The following is a 15,200-nucleotide window of genomic DNA, read 5'->3' on the forward strand; positions in this document are numbered from 1 at the left end:
TCTTATTGAACTTAATTATTATTATTATTATTATTATTATTATTATTAGTGGAGAGACATAATGATATAAAGAGGTTTTCTAAACTTTTGATAGGGAATTAGGATAGGAAAATTTCGAGAAAAGAGAATTTAAAAAATATATAATTTTTTTTAAAAGAATAATTTTGTATGAAGTTATTTTTCAAAGGAAAAAACTTGTAAAAAAAAGGAGATATGAAAATGGTTTATGATGAAAAATTTTGGTACCCATACATGCTTATTATTTCTTGATATTTTATCCATGCGTTTTTTTATTTATTTTAATTTTTTTTTTTGACAAATTTATTAATTTTAATTTAACTATAGCGAATTGGTGACGTAACCATCTCACCAACCTATATGAAATAAAATAAAAATTATCGTGATTGTGTTGACATAATTACCCTCACGAGAAACCAAAATGACAAGGAATCCTCTGATCTGAACAACCGTGTGCCGAGCCGAAGCCGCCATTGACGACGAATCGGAGAAGTTAATCTCGAGCGGCGCGGCGGTGTTGCGTCGGAACGGGAAACGCACATCATCGCATCACCATATTCATAATGATGACGTGTTCTTCGGAGACGATCAACATCGCTGCGAGAACTCAGAAACTCGATGTTGATAATCGGATTTCGCTGCGTTTCTACTACAGGATCGCTGATAATATCCTCAAACAGGTATATTTCAACTCAATTGAATTCACCCACAGTTTTTAGGTTATTTGATTTTATGTATACATGAAGAGAAGAAGATGAATTGTTGCATTTCAATTTGTACAGTGTAATTGTTAGGTTATATTCATCAAACTTCATATTGGAGAAATTGATGATAATATTATTCAACATTTTACCTTCTTTGTTTATGATTTTGAATTCTGAAGTGTTTGATAGTAGGTTATCTCTTAAATATGTGACTGATAAGAAATATTACGAGCACTGATTTTACTCTATAGTTTTGGGACCAGTATTCCCTGCAGTCATCAATTTGACATTCACATTCGACATTTTGTCGGTCGTCGTCGGTTAAAATTTTAAGTTAAACATTTTTATTTAATATAAATTAAAAATAGTATTGAAATTTTAACTGATTAATCTTAATGAAAAATGCATGAATGTGTCAAATTGACTACTGTAATAGATCTCATTTCATAGTTTTCATGCTATCGGATTTGGTTTTACTTTACAGTCATGTTATTTTCTGCACTCTGCAGCATCATGTAACGTGGTAATGTTTTTGTTTTACGTTAGAGAAATCATTACTTGCTTTGCATGGCCTCTCATCTCCGAATATTGAATTTGATATTGCAGGCTGATATTTTTCGCGCAGAGAAAAATGTTGTTGATCTATATGTCATGCTCCTAAGATTTTCTAGGTAATACAACAAGAAATCCTATATTGTTATTTGACTCTTAATGCTGTGTACTGTGTGTAGTAAATTTGTTTAAAATAGGCGGAATTCATTTTATTCATATCTATGTCGTCAAACTGAATTGAGGTTCTTTTCTCTTTGTTGGTGTTAGTTTGGTCTCTGAAACAATTCCACGGCACCGAGAATATAGAACATCTCCACAAAGCAAGAAAGAGTTATTGAGAAAGGTTAATTTTCAATTCTCTTCTTCAATGATAACATGTTACACATTCTTGGATGCAATTTAATGTATTGGTTCTTGATATAATTAGAAATTGTTAGCTTCGGTGATTGAGCTTGAGAAGTTGAAACCACTAGCACAACAGAAGATTTATGAGCTTAACAGCAGGAAATCATATCAACAAAGTGGGACGGAAAATTTTCGGTCAAATTTTTCGATTGATTTTTCCCCAGTGAAAAAGCAAACTATGGCTAGTTATGATCAAATAAAGGTAAAATTTATTAGAGAAATTTAATTGAAGGTTGTAGCTTGTGAATGATAATGTTTCCTTACAAGTGACAGTAATATCGTTCTTTTGGTTGAACATATTTTTACTATTTCCGTGCTCTCCACCTCCCCTGAAGAAGTTTTGTATAAATATTCATATGATATATTTTTTTTTTATTCATGACCAGGCAGTCAGACAAACTGCAGGAGAGCTTGTCTCCCGAGGATCAAGGTGCCAGCAGTTTCCTTATGTAAGGCCTGTTGAAGATAATATGAAAAGACTGTAAGTATTGGACTCTTCCTTCATAAATGATTGACCTTCATATATGCTGGTCAGTTCTGCATAAATTGATTCACTTGCTTTCTCCACTGGGATGAAGTTATATGAAGGCTTTGCAATTATCTTTTGCTAGTCATATGAGCCTTCTCATCTTATGGAAGTAGATACTGCTTCATGGACTTCTTTGCTTGATAACTCTTTTAACTATGTTTCTTATTGTAGATCTCTAACTCTCCCACGTCCAAAAGAAGAAACTCTCTCCAGACATTCTATTCTAGGTCCAAATGGGCTTAAAGGGCAGTGGCGACCACCTACAAGTGATAAAGGGGTATGACAGTGTTTAGCTGTATCTTTTGATGACTTTAAAAGATCATCCTCCTGACTGTTCTTTGTGGATGTAGGTGAGGTATCCAACTATCATAGATCTGTCTCCAGTTGAAATTCCAAGGTTGTGGCTTTATTTTAATTTTATGTACTATAATTTTATTTTGCTGGCCTTCTAGTCATTTAAGAAAAAAGTGATGTTGTTCATCTCATCCCAACCTCTTTCTCAATAATTGTACCTCATTTGAAGAATTTTAAACAACTAAAATTTTGAGGTCTGTACTCTGTAGTACATGATGCAACTTTGAGTTGGTTTATCTATTTACTTACATATAGTAACTACATTTCTTCTGTTGGATTCTCTTTCTGAATAACAGCCTTCACCAATCCTTGGAAGATGGATCTTTGAATAAAAAAGATAATAGCATTTCAGAACAGAATAGATCAGATTTAGAATCTACTCTTACCCAGAGTGAGAACTCCCAGGTCCAACATGCTGATGAAACTCCTTCACTTATCTCTTTTGAAGAAACAGAAGACTTGGATCCTATAAAAGTTATCAGACAGCCTTCTCCTCCACCTGTACTTGCTGAAGTACAAGATTTGGTTCCTACAGTATCACCTCATGTTGATGAGGCAGGATGTAAGACAGAGACTCTATCGTCAGATAGTTTTGTTCGTGGAGAGTCTCCTCTACAATTACACATTGTGAGTTGAAAAAACATTTTATCATTATTAATCTTTGATGGAAGCTTCTTTTAAGTTCATTTCAGGGGAGGAATAGCTCAGTTCATTTTGAGCATTTAGTTTCTTTGCTTACATACTTACCACTCCCAAAGTTTAAGAGTTGGTTGGTATGACACCATTCCTTATTTTCCTGATAATTGTTTCTATTTGCAGTCAACTGCAATGATGGGGAGCTTTATGAAGCTTGCCAAGTCTAACACTGACAAAGATTTAGAGACTTGTGGTATCCTTGCAGGCTCACTTGTAAGTGTTGTTTACATTTTTTATGCGTTAAAGTAATATCAGCAAGAATAGGTATATGACTAATGACGAGTTGAAATGCTAAGATTAACTTATGGATCAAATGTAGAGTTTTCTTTTCACATTAAACTTTTTTGGCTGTGTGCGTTATTTACTTTGAAAAAAAAAAAAATCAGCCCATTGCTGCAGCAGAAAAGACATTTGAACATTTTGTCTCATGTCCTTAGCTCCATTTTTTGGACTTCCTCTCCTTGATCATATGTTTTTGTGCATGAGCTTGCTATCTGTTTTGAAGTACTAGATTTTAAACTTTTCACCTTGGATCTATCTCTCTAACGCATAGTTCAACTGTGAGATATTGATTGTTCTTTTTCAAATCCAACTGATATGCAGAAAAACAGAAAATTTTATATTACTGCTCTAATAATCCCCAAGCAGGAGGCAACATCAAGCTCTGTAAGAACTCATTCATTATAAATCTCTTGAGTAATATCTATTATGGTTATTTACTCTAAAAATATGACATTCCTTTACTTGAGTAGTGTCAAGCTACAAATGAAGAGGAAATATTTGAAGCACAGGATTCACGATCTCTTTTTCCCCTCGGATGGATCCATGTGAGTTTCCGTTTTCTGTCTGGGCACTGGTTACAGCTTGTTTAATTTTTTAAAAACCTTTTCATGCTATTTGTTCAGATAAATTCTCTATATTATACCATATTCTTAGGGATTTGGCTCCAATAAAGTGAGTAATTAGCTTTATTAGAGAGTAAAATAAGATATATCAACCGTTGATGACAAAATTATCAGTTGATATTACATGACCATACATATTAAATCATGGATGTTCATGTTATAGACAGTTGATTTTCTAATTAATGATTGAGATTTCATGCATTAACATCTAAAATGAAAACTCTTTTTGAAGGAGTCAAATCCATTGTTAGGTCATATACTTCATTCTATAACTGTCTCTAGCCTTAGTAGTTAGTGCTACATCCCTAAGATTTCTAACAAAATTTCACTTCACAATAAGGCGATACTTCCGGTGGTGACGGTAGATATTATAATACAATATTTATAGCACCCTCCCCATTTTCTTTAATTTCTTAGGTTCATTTTTTTCTTCAGCGTACCCAGTTCAAAATTTCTGCCAATGTCATTATTGGTTTTTTCTTTGCAGTTTTATGACCCTGTTCCAATGAAACAAAAGTTGGCATAAGAATTTGCAAGTTTTGTTTTAAATTACAGAATTTATTGATATGTAAATAACAACGACAACAACAACAACCATCACAGTTTTTTCCCACTTAGTTAATATGTGAGCCAATATTGCCAAGACCGAGAGGGGTAGAAAGATCGTAATTAGGATCGGAAGATCCTACCGAACGATATACATAAGATCAGGAGAGGGTAGCAAGATTGTAAATCGCAAGATCGTAGTAAATTATAAAAAAAAACTATACTAAAATAATATATATTCCTTTGCCAGATTTTATTGGGAGAACCCTTAATTTATTACTTAGTAAGATATTATGGGAAGTTTTTTTTTAACTCATTATTGGGAACTTAACACTGTTATTATGACAAAAAAAATTTTCACCATACTATTTATTTGTTGTTGGACCGGGGCCATTTAAAAGAAACCCTAATTATTTGGATTTCTTTCTATTCCAACATCAGCTCAGCTTTCATAATCTTCATCTCCCATTGTGGCAACGTCATTATTTCTACGTTTTTTTTCTCACTTACGGTTTTGCCTAAACACGATCTTACTCACGATCAAGATCGCTATCACGTCGTGGGATCGTAAGATATGAAGATTAAGATCAAGATTTTGATAACGTTGTACGCTCAGTCCATTCTGGAATTTCAGTTGAGGAACACCTCATATTTACAAATATTATCATGGTCTAGTCACAAATTTCCTGATACTTATCCATGTCACAATGAAACTAGATATTAACTGTAAGAAATGTAGATTTTGATTGGAAATATTAAAGAATGGCATATGCACAAAGCACTAACCATATTTGGAATCTGGGGAGGGTGGGATGTGCACAATATTACCCTGTATAAGCTAAGGGGTAACACTTACGAAATTTGGAGGAGAGTAAATTGGATGTCATTATATCACAAAAAGCCTACGAATTTAATTCCATGTAAAGCCCTCTCACAGCCATACGTCTATATTGATTTTGACCAGTATGGAAAAGCAAGCTCTTGTAGGAAAGGTATAAATTATAAACAAATGAACCTGGAGTGATTTTCATAAACTTTAGTGCACAATGTTTCAAAGTTGGCTAAGATGATTCTAGGGTATATTGACGGTGAATGTTTATGAGTCGTTAAATATAAGGCTCCTACTCCCACATATGAGAAAGGTGAAGAAAATTAATTTGGAAAGAAAGTGGATTTCGGTAGAATCTAATCACGACGAAAAGAAAAGGAAAAATAAAAGCCAAACAATTAGTTATTTAAAAGCTATCCTTAAAAGTATATGGATTAATGGAAGGGCAGTCCAAGCGATCATGACACGGAGGGACATTTTTAGTCATACTTCTGGATTATTTTCTGAGAACAGCTATGGAGAGTTTCAGTTTAGAAATGTTTACTTGTGACTAGCATTGTGCACAGCCTTCCCGTGGTGGATTTAAAATTGTTTGCTTAAACGGAGCAGCCTAAACTTTTGTGGCATTTATGCTAGGAGGGTACAAATTGGGGTTTTTATATATTATTCCTTTCTATTTCCCAACTTCGGAAGACAATTATAAGAAATTATGTCATGTAAAGTTGAGTTTTATTTTGTCACTCTAGTTAATATTAGCAATAGATTCTTTTCAACTCCCAATTATTGGATAATATTGCCTGTGAACCTCATTGTTAAGGAGTGGTTCCATGTTATTTAATGGGATCCACTCAAGATTTCATGTAATAATAAAGGATGATGAAAAGAGAATGAAAGTGTGTCTTTTACTTGTTAGCACTCCTTGGTTTCATTTACATCGTATAGAAATTGTTATTTTTACTTTTTTAATCTCCTCATGTTCATGTTGCAATGCTGACATATATAATTCTGAATTGCCAGACTCATCCTACGCAATCTTGTTTCATGTCATCAATTGATGTTCACACCCATTACTCATATCAGGTGAGTTCAAGAGAGGTTTCATAAATTTTAGCTGTGATTGTTATTCATTGATGTTGTTTGCCTTAAACTTTGAGATGTATTTGTGTTATTGGCCATGAGTAATGTCAGAACACAAGAGAATATCTGCTGATGTGTTACTCGTAGATCAAACTTCTAACACTGTTTTATGAATTGATGACTTACAACTAGTCATTCTTGATTCAGTTTTCAATCTTTTTTTTTTATATATCAAACACTTAGTTGAAAGTATTATATACAATGTAGAAGTTTAAACTATATCTGAAATCCCATTTCTTCGATGTACCTTGCTTTAGATCAATCTCTTACAAATCTGGTGATTTTGCTAAAATTTGCTTTTTCTATCATCGCGGTTAAAGATGAGTCAATTTATAATGCTCAAGTCCTGTCAGAATCAAGCTAATTAATTTTGCCATTTCCTTGCAACTGACTTTTAATCCTTTATGAAAATGCTTGTCTCTGTAGATTATGTTGCCAGAAGCTGTTGCAATTGTCATGGCACCAACCGACAGTTCAAGGTAACATCTTGTCTCAAATGAATCTTGATAGGGAATTAGAGAAGAAAGCATACTATATATAAAGAAATAAACCAAAAGATAATAAGTAGGAAGCACAATAAAAGATATGTTAAACCTAGACAAACAAGTAGAGTCCTTTATAGAATAACTATAACCCATATAGAAATGTTGTAGAAAACTCTGATTCTATGGTAAGTCTTTTTCAATATAATCCTTGTTTAAAAATAAAATATCTAAAATATTCACTATGATAGCACAAAAAGTATATATAAAAAAACATTATTATAATGTCTCGCCTCTTTGTTCTCCTCCTCCTACATTAACATGTTTAAGTCAATTCTCCACCTAAAAAGAAATTAGTCTGAATGTTCTTAGATATATGCGTATAAAGAATGTACTGAATTTGGGTGCTGATAGTTTGTCTATTTTGAATAACTTTGTCTATTTATATGTACCAGAACCCATGGTATTTTTCGGCTGACAACCCCCGGTGGCATGTCGGTCATTAGACAATGTCAGCAACGTGGCTTTCATCCACATAATCAGCCTCCAGACGGCGGTCCCATTTATGATACATGTACAGACGTTTTCTTGAACCCAGATTTAAAATTTGATGTCATCGATCTTCGATAATAAGAGTTTTTTTTTTGTCTCTAGAAGGGTAAAAAAACTAGTCATTGAATTGTTCATATTACCACACTTTCTAAGATATATAGGTTTTACCATTTATCCAGCCATGGACATCAAAATGTATATCACGTCGGCTTTATTTGTAAAAGAAGAAATGTTGCTCATTGACAGTTTATTCTTGACTTTTACAGCTCTACTTATTTTGTAACTATACACCAATGGCATGTTCGCCATTCTTCTGTTCTGTAATGCATCCAGGAGATTTGGTGAAATCCTAAACTTCCAGTAAAAATATTTACGATTATTGCTTTGTGGCGAGAGTATTCTGTATTACATAACACAACATTTATCATAAAAGAAACTCTAGTTCTTCTAAATGCTCGAGTGTGTTACTCACTAAACAAAATTACCTTAACATGTCTATGTTTATATTTCAGACATGATTTACTCTATCCATTCAAATTATAATCAATTTTAAACCCAATTCTAGTTCAAGCCAGTTTGATGGACCGATCAACCCTATTAAGATCTAGTCTGTTGAATGAAATGTACAAGTCAGTTCGGTGTAACGTTTACAGCAGTGTTTTGAAGTGGCAATAAGTCAACTAAGATAGTAGAGTTCAATTAAAAAAAATTAAATAACAACATATTAAATACTTACTGAATAGAAGTAAAATATAATGATACTGGACTGTGACAATTCATTGTTGATACTTGAAAAAACCATTCCCTTGAAATTAAATATCAGAATGAAATGTGAATGTTTCTAGGTTTGATAATTGCAGTGACTTCTATATAGGGGAATCTGCCCTCAAATTAATTAAAAACTAGTCTGAAATATGTATCATCTTGGATAACTTGGGAGGACGGTTAAAAATCTGTGGAACCAAGTCACAAATAAACCAAACTTGAACCGAAATTGAAAAATGTCAAAAATTTAAAATTTTTTATTGAAAAATTTAATATAGTTTGATTTTTTTGACAAGTAGTTCAGTTTGGTAACAGCTGTTTTCTAATGATTTGGTATAATTTAGAATTTTGAATCGGTATACCAAATAAATAATTTGGTTGGATTCAGTTTATAGTAAATTGAAACGGTTTAGTTCGGATAATTATGGTTTGATTTTCTAACTAAATTTTATGACTATTGTTTAAGACTATTGTTTAAGTAACTTGGTAGACTAATAAAAAAATCATCGAATTGAATTATCGAACCAAATATAAAATAAAAATAATCAAACTTGGTTTGATTAATAAACTGTTAAAAAAACTGTTGAATCTAATTATTGAATCAAACTGAAATTAAAGTAACCAATTATGTTTGATTAATAAATTGAAACCGTATTGCAAAAATAGTCAGAACTGAACCAAATAATAAATAATGTTAAAAATAAATTTAAAACTTTTATTAAAAAATTATAATAGTTTGGTTTAAATAATGTTAAAAATAAATTTAAAACTTTTATTAAAAATTTTTAAAAATTATAATAGTTTGGTTTGGTTAAGAAAAAACCGTTGTTCATTTAATATAGTTTGAAATTTCGTACTAATATACTTAATCAATCATTTTAATTCGGTTCTTAGAGTAAATTAAAACCTTTCGGCTCGGCTCATATAACTTTTTATAATAGTTCGTTCAAAAGTGAAGATACAAGTTGAAGTAATTAATAGGTAGCAGTAACCGTTGTTTACAAGTCTTTGAATCTTATTGTCATTGATTTTCTCTTATTATTCAGGAACATATATGTCACATTAAAAAAATAAAATCCTAAGTCTCTACAATTACATTATCCTTAGTATCTACAATATTCCCTGCAAGAATACTTTCATGCATTGAAAATATATTCCTTACCACAAGAACAGGACAACCACCACCTATGTAATTGAACCATATTATAAACGAGTGGTGTGTTTTTTCTAGCCAAAATAGCAATCACAACCAAGTTTGTTTGTACATCATTTATATCAATAAAATGAATAAATGAAATAAGGACTATTTTGTCGTTACATGGGTCTTGTATATTGAGGTATACACATGGTATATTGTGAAATAGGTTAGTTGTCTTGGTTAAAGAAGGAAATAGCTTGCTATCTGTAGGGGGTCCTTCCTTAAAGGACACCCCAGCTTACCACGCTAATACATTGTTTGTTGTTAACAATTTGTCCTTACATTATAAGGAAGGCTTTAATATTTCCATTTCACAATGGAGTGTTGGAGGAGCTCTTAAAGTGAGAAACAATGGTAGTTGATAAAAAAAGCACGTTTTAGAATTTATTTTAATATATGAAAATAAGGAGAAGTACACTCACATCTAGTCTGATGTTTGTTAAATGACATATACATCTCTTCTAATTTCAAAACATACACATTTTTAGTGACAGATCAAAATCGTAGGTAAAAATTATCTATAACTATAGTTTTGGTTGTCACTAAAATTAGAGAGGGACGTCAATGTCATTTTAATAGTTTTGACTATCAATGTTATTTTAATATAATTTAAAGAAAATGAGCTAATTTAGAGATTCATAAGATTTCGAAAGAATCTCTTAAGTTCATAAAGTATTTACAAAAGTATTTAGAGATTACATATTAAACAAATATTCACATCAACATCAATCCTTAAATTTATGACTTTTGTTGATTTTTTGTTGAAAAATATGTAAATAAATCCATAACTTTAGTCATCTAAATTAAATTATATATATATATATATATATATATATATATATATATATATATATATATATATATATATATATATATATATATATATATATATATATATATATATATATATATATATATATATATATATATATATACACACTAGTTTTTGTTAATGGTTAAAATGACTTTTTTTATCTTGATGGTTAAGCATTATAAAGTCAAGAGACCATTGTTCCATTTGACCAAGTTATCTAATAATTTGAATGATGGGTAACACAATTTTTTTTGTCAAACTAAAAAAGTGACTCATTTTTGGAATTTTGGAATGTAGGAAGAGGAAAGATGAATCACAATTTTTAATTTGTAGAAAAATAATAATGATTGTAGTCCTTGTAACAAAAATCCTAGTCTTCGAGAGAGTTGGTCCTTCACATCATGATATTGAATTAGCCTCACCACCTATACATGCAACATTGGTTCATAAATCATGCACGTTTTTTCTTCTTCTTCTTTCCTTATTTTGATGAAATAATGGCAGATGTTATGATTTGTACCTCAAAACTTTTGATACTTGATATAAAGTTGAAAAGGTTAAACTAAATGAAAAATAGTTTAGATATATTATCATTAAATAGAAAATAAGTAGTTAATATTTATTTATATTTAATTCCCTAAAGTATGAGGCCAATTTTACCTATAATTTATTTGAAGGATTAGTATTTGATAGTGCTTCACCAACTAAATGATTTTTTTTTTTGTTAGTGATTGTTTATTTTATAATATTTGAGATGAGACAATATTGTTCCCCTTATCTGAAAAAAATATACAAAAATATTATGGTGGAAAAGAAGAAAAATCTTCCAAAGTGATTAGGATAAGAATTAAGAACCCTTCAAAGTCCATATCTTATAGAACAAGTCAGAATATACCAAAATATTCTTCCTTCAATCTATCAAATTTAAATTTATTATTTTTAATTATAATATCAATAGCTTACATTAATACATAATATATTTATGCAGAAATATATAAAAAAAATTGTATGGTTAGAGATTGAAATAAGTCGACAAATAGTTCTAAGAGTTAAAATTTGATTGCGTGGCATAAAGGATCCATCTATTTTGTCTGCATTATGCGAAATTAAATTTAAGGTTGGGACATTCTGATATATCCGTTCTGTCTCGTTTTTTTTTTTTTTTTACAATTTTACAAGTTTTAGATAAAACTTATATAGTATTTACAAGTCGGCTTTGCTACGTTCTATTTTTTTACGAGTTTTTTACGAGACCGACCAAGATTTTAAATTAACGCCTTACATAACATCCGTCCCGTCCTGTCCCGTCCCGCCCCGATCTTTTTTTATGAAACGGGATGGCATACTTTTCTGTATAACATTAATTTTTCCTTTTATATTTCCAATATTCACACAAGATCGCTACCAACCCTTCAAAACCAGTATAAATCCTATCATGCTACTGACTCATTTGAACCTTGAAATCCACTTTGCTTTCTGTTTTCAGTTATGTGTTCTGAAACATCTTCACCTCGTTTCTCTTTCTCCAATGATGTTTCAACAATGAAACATGATGATAATGATGTTCCTCGTAGAGACACATCTCTTCTTGAATCAAATCCTGATTTTGAATTCATCACTAGCAAAACCATCGAGTTTGAAACATCTTCAGCTGATGAACTTTTCTGTAATGGAGTATTACTTCCATTGCAGATAACAAACAACAAGAAAATCATCACTGAGAATTATAAGGAACATCCTCCTCCAGGTACGATGAATCTTCCGCCTCGTCCATTTTCGACTAAAATAAAGAAACAAGTTGAAGAAAAATATACTCAAACAAGTTCTTTTTGGGGATTCAAAAGAAGCAAAAGTCTTGATTGTGATGCAAAGAAAAGTTTTACATGCTTTTCGCCTCCTTTGTCGCGAAGCAATTCGACAGGTTCATGGTCGAATCTAAGGAGAATGAGTTCGAACAGGCAACAATCATCATGTTCTGCATGGAATAACTTGTATCCTGTACAAAAGTTTTGTTCAGGTAAGAGTTATGAAAATGGTTTTAGGACTAGTCCAGTTATAAATGTATCAACTATTTGTTGTGGATTGGGTTCATTCTTTAGTGTTGGGAAGCCTAAGAAGAATAATAATTGATTCGAAGGTGTGTTTGGTGTCGGATGCACGCTTATGGTTACATTCAATTAGTTTATTTGGTCAAAGAATTATGAAAGTGATTGTATGTTTTATATCACTTAAATATATATTGATTTGAATGCGTGTTTGATGTCTAACCGATGTAGTTACATTCAATTATTTTATTTTTTCCGAAGAATTATGAATGTGAATGTGATCGGATGTTGTATATTAGTGAATAGCAAAACCTTTTTAAATCTAAACTTACATATAGTATTATCTCAAATGTATGCTTAAAAACATTAGCAAAAAGTGAAGTGTCATTTGTGTATGCTATTAGATACACTTAAACTATACACAAAATTTCCTGTCAAAAAAAATTATACACAAAATGAAGAAATAAACACACAAATTGTGATTGACAATTCTAACAGAAATTTAGGGCATGTATGTTTTAGCTTTAAAAAAATGAATTTTTTCTTTGTATTTTTAAAAATAGATATTTTAAAATTGTTTTTCAACATACTACAAGTTATTTTATATTTGTTTTTTTTTTAAATGAAACATTAATTTTGACATTCTATAGCATAAACATACATTATTGAAGACCAAAACTTAGTTAAAATCACAATTTTTTTAAAAAGTTGTATTTTAAAAATGATTTTTATGAAAATCTATTTGAAATAGCTTCAAAATGAAGTGGATGTGAAATCCCTTATCTTCTTAGAACTATTTCCAGCTTTTCCATCCCTGAGGTAGATGTCCCTGATGCCTTTGTTTGGAGGAACACTACTTCTAGCCTTTTAACCATCAAAGATAACTACAAGGAATTTGCTAAGGACAAATTTGCTAATCGTTGTCCTTCAGCTCTGTGGTCTTCCTTCCCTTGGGACAAAGACTCCCCTCCTTCTCATTATATGATTGTATGGAGGCTGATTCATAAAAAGATGCCTACTGATGAAAACCTAATGCTTCGAGGTTTCTCCTTTGCATCCATGTTCAACCTCTGTCTGAACCAACCTGAAACTTTTGATCATTTATTTTTTATTGCTGTTTTGCTAAGAACCTGTGGAAGTGGTTGCTGAATCTTCTTATTCTTAATATTTCTGTTAGTGGTATTGAAGATTGCAGGAAAGTTATTGATATGAATTGGTCTGCTCAGGCCAAGTCTGTTGTTAAAGCTAGTGTGTTGGGAGTTTTTTTTATCATGTTTGGATTGCAAGGAACAAAGCTAGATTTGAGGATCTGAGAATTCACTGGAAGCACTGCATATCTTTGCTTGCTGCGCAGGTTCAAATGATTGGAAACAACACCAATAGGACATCAAACTCCACCATTTCAAACTTCACCATGCTCAAGAATTTTAACATCTCCATCAGGCCTAGTAAGTCTACTACCACTGTGGAAGTGTTGTGGACTTCTCCTCTTCATGGCTGGATTAAATGTAATGTAGACGGAATTGCTATCGGCTCTCCTTGGAGCTCCGCGTGCGGAGGTATCTTCCGAGATCATAACGCTCTCCATGTGCTCAGTTTCAGTTCCTTCTTGGGTAAGGAACCTCTGGAAATAGCGGAATTCTTAGCTGTCATTATGGCCTTGGAAAAGGCTAAGGACCTTTGTCTATCTAAGCTTTGGATAGAATCAGATTGCATTCTCGTTGTTAAAGCTTTTAAGGACCATAACTTTGTGCCTTGGAAAATCAAATTTCGTTGGCTCGTGTGTTGGGCGTATTCACTTTCCATAGATTTTATGATCACACACATTTTTAGAGAAGCTAACTTTTGTGCGGATTTTCTTGCCGGTATTGGATTAAAAAATAAAACTACAACTTGGTTCAATCATATTCATCAAGATATCATTAGCGAGTACTTGTTAGACAAGCAAGGTACCCCTAGGCTAAGACTTTGTCGTTAAGGGGTCTTGGTTTGGTCCCCCCTTGTGTACTTTGTTCTCCTTTTTTTGTTTAATGATATCTTTTTCTCTGGTTTAAAAAAAGTGATTTTTTAAAATTTTGATATCTAATTTTTTTTCCACAAATAAATGAAATACCAAAAATTATATTTTAAGAATAACTATTCAAACAAAATTTTCATTTGAAGCTTTTATAAAAAGTTTCTTTGTAAAAAAATTTCTCACAAAATTATGTAACACTATAAAAATCATTTAAAAAAACAAACAGGTCCTTAGAGTTGTTTCAATTACTACTTCTTTATTCTATTTTACATGCGATTAAGCTTTAAAATATTGTCTCATGATTGTATTGTAAGTTATTGATGAGGTATCTTCTATTTATCATTCAACACATTGGAACACCTTTTGAGATCATACAATTTATTGTAAATAGCTTTTAGATTTTAAATTCGGTCACTAATTTTATAAGGATGTCTTTTTATATAATTAGGTGAGCGGGAATATCAGTGAAGAAAAAGACGTCAGTGAACATTTTGACCGACGCACAATAGGAAAACACACATGTTGAAACTTTATGAAGTTTCACGACATACTATTACTCATAAGAAAAAGAAAAAGAGTAATAGTAATAGGGAAACTCTAAAATACTCTTTACAATGTTAGACTATGAAACACGATTACTCTAAAATATATG

At 31.4% G+C, this 15,200-nt stretch overlaps 2 protein-coding genes across 2 annotated transcripts; both read left to right on the top strand.

The window, feature by feature from the left end:
- The first annotated feature begins 402 nt into the window (after window positions 1–402).
- LOC131603904 (AMSH-like ubiquitin thioesterase 1) lies at window positions 403–7,980 on the top strand. The gene is made up of 14 exons (XM_058876363.1): window positions 403–698; window positions 1,329–1,393; window positions 1,542–1,617; window positions 1,702–1,881; window positions 2,066–2,160; window positions 2,380–2,485; window positions 2,559–2,605; window positions 2,859–3,189; window positions 3,382–3,471; window positions 3,862–3,924; window positions 4,011–4,085; window positions 6,556–6,618; window positions 7,102–7,154; window positions 7,613–7,980. Exons 1-14 carry the CDS (start codon window positions 582–584, stop codon window positions 7,785–7,787), a joined length of 1,536 nt encoding a protein of 511 aa, XP_058732346.1. The 5' UTR covers window positions 403–581; the 3' UTR covers window positions 7,788–7,980.
- A 3,799-nt stretch (window positions 7,981–11,779) lies between these two features.
- Window positions 11,780–12,883, top strand: LOC131608202 (uncharacterized). Its single transcript, XM_058880125.1, has one exon. The coding sequence runs from the start codon at window positions 11,975–11,977 to the stop codon at window positions 12,614–12,616; it is 642 nt and encodes a 213-aa protein (XP_058736108.1). The 5' UTR covers window positions 11,780–11,974; the 3' UTR covers window positions 12,617–12,883.
- The last annotated feature ends 2,317 nt before the right edge of the window (window positions 12,884–15,200 follow it).

Source organism: Vicia villosa, linkage group LG5, assembly GCF_029867415.1.
Source record: "Vicia villosa cultivar HV-30 ecotype Madison, WI linkage group LG5, Vvil1.0, whole genome shotgun sequence".
Lineage (NCBI taxonomy): Eukaryota > Viridiplantae > Streptophyta > Magnoliopsida > Fabales > Fabaceae > Vicia > Vicia villosa.